Source organism: Callorhinus ursinus, unplaced genomic scaffold (assembly GCF_003265705.2).
Source record: "Callorhinus ursinus isolate GAN/ISIS: 27379988/994484 unplaced genomic scaffold, GSC_fseal_2.0 scaffold20, whole genome shotgun sequence".
Classification (NCBI taxonomy): Eukaryota; Metazoa; Chordata; class Mammalia; order Carnivora; family Otariidae; genus Callorhinus; species Callorhinus ursinus.
The window spans coordinates 23,565,531-23,571,530 of record NW_027397082.1 but is presented as its reverse complement, the minus strand read 5'-3'; the positions used below and the strand labels follow the sequence as shown (position 1 = coordinate 23,571,530).

Genomic DNA, 6,000 nt, shown 5'->3' with positions numbered 1-6,000 from the left:
ATGAAAAAATACTTTGTAGCAAACAAAGACAAACCAAAAAACAGAACAAACTGATGGTTACCAGAGGGGAGGTGGGTAGGGTACGGGTGAAATCGGTGACGGGGATTAAAAGTACTAAACTTAAACCTGATGAGCAGGTTAAGGGTAATATACAGGAATATACAGAATTATATATTCCTGTATATTGTATATTCCTGTATATTACTCAGTATATTACAAGAGGAAACAGATTTCAATAACAAGATACATGGAACAAGACCGAGACCATTTCATGATCACCAGCCTCACAGTGGTGAGGGTAATATACTGAGTAATACAGAGAATTGCTGAATCACTTTATTGTACACCTGAAACTAATTTAACACTGTATGTTAACCATACTAGAATTAAAATTAAAGAAAAAATAATTTGTAGCACATCTAAAAGGAATACAGTTGACCCCTGAACAATCTGGAGGTTAGGGGCACTGATCCCTGTGTAGTCGAAAATGCACGTGTAACTTTTGACTTCCCCAAAACTTAACTACTAACAGCCTACTGTTTACCAGAAGCCTTACTGGTAACATAAACAGTTGATTAACATGTGGTCTTATGCTATATGTGTTATATACTGTGTTCTTACGATAAGCTAGAGAAAAGAAAATGTTATTCAAAATCGTAAGAGAAAATACATTTACAGTATTATACTATAAAAAACATCCACATATAAGTGAACCCACACAGTTTAAACCCATGTTTAAAAATCCTCATCTAAAAGTCATGGTATTTCTGTGAAAAATCTGTTTTTTTACTACCAGCTTACAGTGAAGGGTTAAACCATTTAAATCTAATTTGTATATTTACTGCAATCTTGGGAAATATAAAAGAATAAATCTGAATTTTAGCTTTGGGTGACAATTTATACCACTTTTATACAAATACCTAATTTGAAAGAAGTCTGAGTGTTTTGTTGGAGTAAAAAGTACTGTTCCTTACTGTGCAAAATAAAATGACTCACTTATCTAAATGCCAATCAGGATTTATGTTATTAGGAAGTGGGGAGTCCTGAAAAGATCGTGGCCTTTGCAAGGATGTTTCCTGTTCAAAATCCAAGTCTTCCAATAGAATCTGTTCTTGTGGATCATGAGGTGGGTGATTACAGGAAGATATTTGCCATGGTCCTGTTCCACTGTTGAAATCAAAATTACTTAACTGCCTTTGTTTCTGAAACTTTGGAAAAGGTGGTAGTCTTTGTCCATGACCTCTATTAACATATTTTTTCAATGACATTTTCTCTGAGAAATCATTGTTGGAATGATCATGTAGAGATCCTCGTGTGTGCGCTGATACTTCATCAGTATATTCTAAATCTTCCAAATTCATTTCATCATGAAAATAGTCCTGGTGGGAAGGTTTTTGCCTTTGAAAACCACCACTTCTGTTGAGAAAATGAGAACTTTGTACAAGTAACTGGTCCTGAAAATCACCATGAAGTGGGTACTCACGGTGGTTATAGAAAGGTCGTCGTTTTTGTCCCCAGCTTCTGTTAATAAAACCAAAATCTTTTGATGGAAATGGTTCCCAACAGTTACTATAGGCCTGATATCTCTGAATGGAATGTCTCCTTTGTCCACCAACTTTGCTAACAAAATCAAAATCATCTCCAGCATCTGCTTCATGGCAGTCACTGTGAGGCTGGTGATCATGAAATGGTCTTGGTCTTGTTCCATGTATCTTGTTACTGAAATCAGTTTCCTCTTGGAAGACATCATAACACTGGTGATTAGCAAAGAATGAACATCTTGGTCCTGGTCCTTTGTTACCCAAATCCCAATTTCTCAGGTGTCTCTTTTCTGGCATGCTGTCACTACACTGGTGTTTATAAAAATCCCCATGCTTCTGGGCAGGTCCATTGTTGACATAATCATAATCCTTTATCTGTACATCATTTCGAAGGTGCTGGTCATTAAGAAGCCTTGACCTTTTCCCAGTCCTGCTGGGGGGAAAATATGCTATAAATCCTAAGTATTTGAACAATAAAGGATAAAATGCTACGCCATTAGCAAAATCTCCCTTTGTTCAGTTCAACAGGACATAAATTGTTGTGATGTCCCCTGAACTGAATTGTGCCACATTTTCATTTTTCTCCTTTGTTTGTGCTTATGAGCCCCAAACTCTCTCCTGCAACTATTAACTTGTAAATTTCCAAACAAAAGTGTGTTGGTACTAAAGAGTAATTTTTTCCCCTAAAAACTAGAGCACAACTCATTTCACAGCACCTTTTCATTTAGAGGAATGTTATAACCAGATCACTTTTATCATAATCTGTCTGAAGGGTTAAACAAGTAATCTTACAAATATGGCTGATGACATGCTGGATTACTGTACTGACTTCATGTCAGAAGAAGTAAAAAACATATATTGATTTTTATGTAATTACTCCTAAAAACTATTAATGGAGTTTATAATATAAAATAATGTGGTATAAATAATACATTTTGCCTACTTCCAGTTTTTTACTTTTATAAATAAAGCTGCTATGAGCATTCATGTTACTTCTGTGTGAGCAAGTTTTCAGTTCTCTGGGATAAATGCTCGAGTGCAAATGCTGGGTTGTATGCTAAATCCATTTTTAGTTTCATAAGGAACTGCCAAACTTCTATAACATAAAAAACACACCAATTTGAAAGAGTTGAAAAGAGGAACAGACAGCATGTAGAATAGAAATAACTATTTAAAAACCAAGATGAGATACTATAATTGACTACAAAGCTAGAACTTTGTTTCCTAGCAACAAGGAAAGTTTCATAAAAACAAAACATAACCTAAACAAAAATAAACAATGAAACCCCTCAATGTCTGAAAACAAAACTTCTGGCACCAAATTCTGAGAGACTTTCACAAGGATTTTATTCATTGAAGATGAACAAATGCTTCCTTGGAATGGGGGTACAGACATTACATGCAGTAGGAGCCTATGTCAGAGCAGACAAGAATTGCCCTGGTAAGCGGAAGAGCTCTGTACAGCCCTTCATGTGGTTCATACACATCCTGTGATGTTAGCCAACAACTAACAAAGGGCCTGGCCCTGCTCAAGTAAGGACTCCTTCTTGGCGGGTGGGGGCGGAGAGAAAAAGCAGTACCACTCAGGTGGCAAAATGCTTCATGTTTTGGGGTGAGATTTGAAGCTAGAAGAAAAAGTAGGAGAACAGGAGAATATTGTCTAGTCTAGCTTGTATTAAGTCAGTTCACAGAGCATTTCAATTTATTGCTACATAATATTTCAGGTTAAAAATACAAGTACCAAATATTCCTCTTGATTTAAAATAGTATTGTGTATCCTGTGATTAGTTTATAGAGAAAAATGCTAACAACAGAGAAGTCTAATTTTTTTAAAGAGAAAAAAAGATTTTAAGATAATTGTTAAATTCTCTCCTATCAGTTTATAAAGATACACACACACAGATATATATGTAGATATGTAAGTCAGAGAAGAAGTTCTAGTACCATTTGATAACCTTAATCTACTTTCTGATATAGTGGTAGAATAAATACAAATTATTACTTAGAATCATAGCATTTTAAACTTTGAGGGGATCACAGAGATCACCTAGTTCAATATTTGCCAAATAGCTTGGAGAATATTAGTTTCCCATATCATGTTAATGCTTGTTCTGTCAGGGGGAAAAAAACAGTTTTGTGCTTGAATAAGTTAGGGAAATGTTGGGTCCAATAAAATTTAATAAATTTCTTTACTTCAGGAGTTCTAAGGGCTTTTAATAAGCTAGTGTTCATGGTGACATCAGCTTGCATTTCCAAAATTTATTTAACACTTTTTATTCCTGTAAAACTAATAATACCTCATAAAATACTAGTTACCTAATTCCTTAGAATACAACTTAAGAAGAGCTAACTGATCTTGTCCAATGTTTTATGTTATAAATTAAACAACACTGGCCTAAAAAGGTTATGTCACTGGCTCTATATTACCTATAATTTATAAGTGGCAGAATCAAGATTTGAATGCAGACTTCCTGATTGCCAGTCCTGTGGATTTTTCCCCCTACTCTACCACTATTAATATGTATCTGAACTTTCATAAAATATTCATCTACAATCATGTTACTTTTACCCATGAAAGTCTTCATTTGGGGACCAATCTCCAGGTTCTTCCAAAGAATTAGAAGGGGGATTTACATCTTCATCAGAATCCCAGACATCCATTCCAAGATTACTAGAAGAAAAATATCAATAAAAAAATTTTAAATTCTATCAGAAACAAGGTCATATGCTTTTTGACACATAAGTTAAGCACAAAATAAGGCAGAAAAAAAGCGTATCTGCACACCATTTGCATCTTGGAAAAATCTGTGGATATTTTGCCATTTTGCCTTAGTGAAAAGAATAAAGCTTAAGAACGATGAGGTTAGAGGTCATCAGTCAAGCAAAATTTTAGGATGTTAGGATTTTTGAACTTTGAGGATGTAAACAGTATCTCCTGTGGCCAAGAGATCATAAAAATTAAGGGCTTCCGGCATACGCACTGTGAGGAAGGGTTAACGGAAGAGATAAAGGGGGTGTGGGAATAAGGTCAGGGGTACTAAAGTACTAGACATCAGACTTCCCTAACTCTCCCCTTCCGTATACCTCCTCTGATTACCCACACTTTCACTATCTGAAATTACCTTATTTGTTAATGCCTTTCTCCAGTACCATGCATCCAGTCACTGACTCTTCCATTCAGCAAATATTTGTGAGGTGCCCAAAATGTGCCAGGCACCGTTCAAACACTTAGAGGTATGGTAATGATCAAATCAGGCAAGTCCCTGCTCTCAAAGGAGAGGCAGACCATAAACAAGTACATAAATGATATCATTTCTGATAGTAATAAGTGCTTTGTAGGAACTCCAAGGTAGTATAATAGACAGTGACTGGGAAAGAGGGACAATATTAAATAAGACAGGAAAAGCTGACTCTCCGACATGGTGACATTTGAACAAAGAAGTCAGCATGCAAAGATAGAGCATTCCAAGTAGAGAAAATAGCAGTGCAAAATTCCCTCACATATGGCCTTGTGAGACTGCACAGAGACTTAGAAGCTTCATGAGGAAAGAGAAAGAGTCTGTCTTATTCACTGTTGACTTCTCAGAGCCAAGCAGAGTGCCAGGACACAGTAGGTACTCCATAAATACTTGTGGAATGGAAAAGGATGGGTAGTGTGTTCTGTATCGTAACACCTAACCCTTTGTATATATGAGGGCTTTACTCACCACTCTTCCCAGCCTTTACAGCTGTTTAGCACTATGCCTGGCATATAGAAATGCTTAACAGAATTCCTGAGCAGTATATCAGAGATGTTGAATGAATACTGTATCTTTATTGGAGAAGATTAAAATTAAATGGGAGGTATTCTTTAGGAATGCCTCCCTGAATTTATGTTAAAAGACACTTAAGATTTTTGTATTGTTACCATGTTGTTTAGTTTCAAAAAGTAGAAAAATGACATCTGAACATGCTATAAAGGCAATCTTCTCAGGGATAAAGGCCAGAGAAGAAGGCAAAGAAGAGTTATATCTTAGTGTCTATAAATGACAATCACTACCTTAGGAGGATATTAATATTGAGTTCAAAAATTATTTTCCTAAATTCTAGTAAAAAGGATACTAGCGTTGTTATGGTACATACATTATCTATTGGGAATAACATTTCCTCAGGTAAAGGCTATAAAAAGCACAAGGAAAAGATTTCAAATGGAAGAAAAACACGAGAGAGAAAACTTAATTGAATAGCTCCTGTAAGAAATAAGAAATGAATAACCAGTAAGGTTTCCTCCCAGAGTACTTGAGTAAATACTAAGAAGGAAATCCCTAGCTCTCAGGCCAAATTCAGTTTTTGGTTAAATTTTATTTAGCCTCTTAAACTCTGAAAGAAGATAATGCTTTAGTGCATTATAAAACAAATGTTGTATTTAAAAAACAAATATAAAAGCCATTCTTTTTATAAGCTATTATATAAACTTTCC

General features: G+C 35.3%; 1 protein-coding gene across 3 annotated transcripts in view; it reads right to left on the bottom strand.

Annotated features, from left to right (window-relative positions):
* Positions 1-887: 887 nt before the first annotated feature.
* The window catches only part of LOC112830854 (uncharacterized), a 49,352-nt gene continuing 44,239 nt past the window's right edge, over positions 888-6,000 (bottom strand). For 2 of the 3 annotated variants that reach the window (XM_073904408.1, XM_073904406.1), the window contains exons 8-9: positions 4,111-4,212; positions 888-1,974 (exon numbers count right to left, since the gene is read on the bottom strand). In XM_073904408.1, the coding sequence (XP_073760509.1) occupies positions 993-1,974; positions 4,111-4,212 (1,084 nt within the window). In that variant the 3' untranslated portion in view covers positions 888-992. The remainder of the gene's footprint in view (positions 1,975-4,110; positions 4,213-6,000) is intronic. The other variant, XM_073904407.1, reaches the window with a different exon arrangement.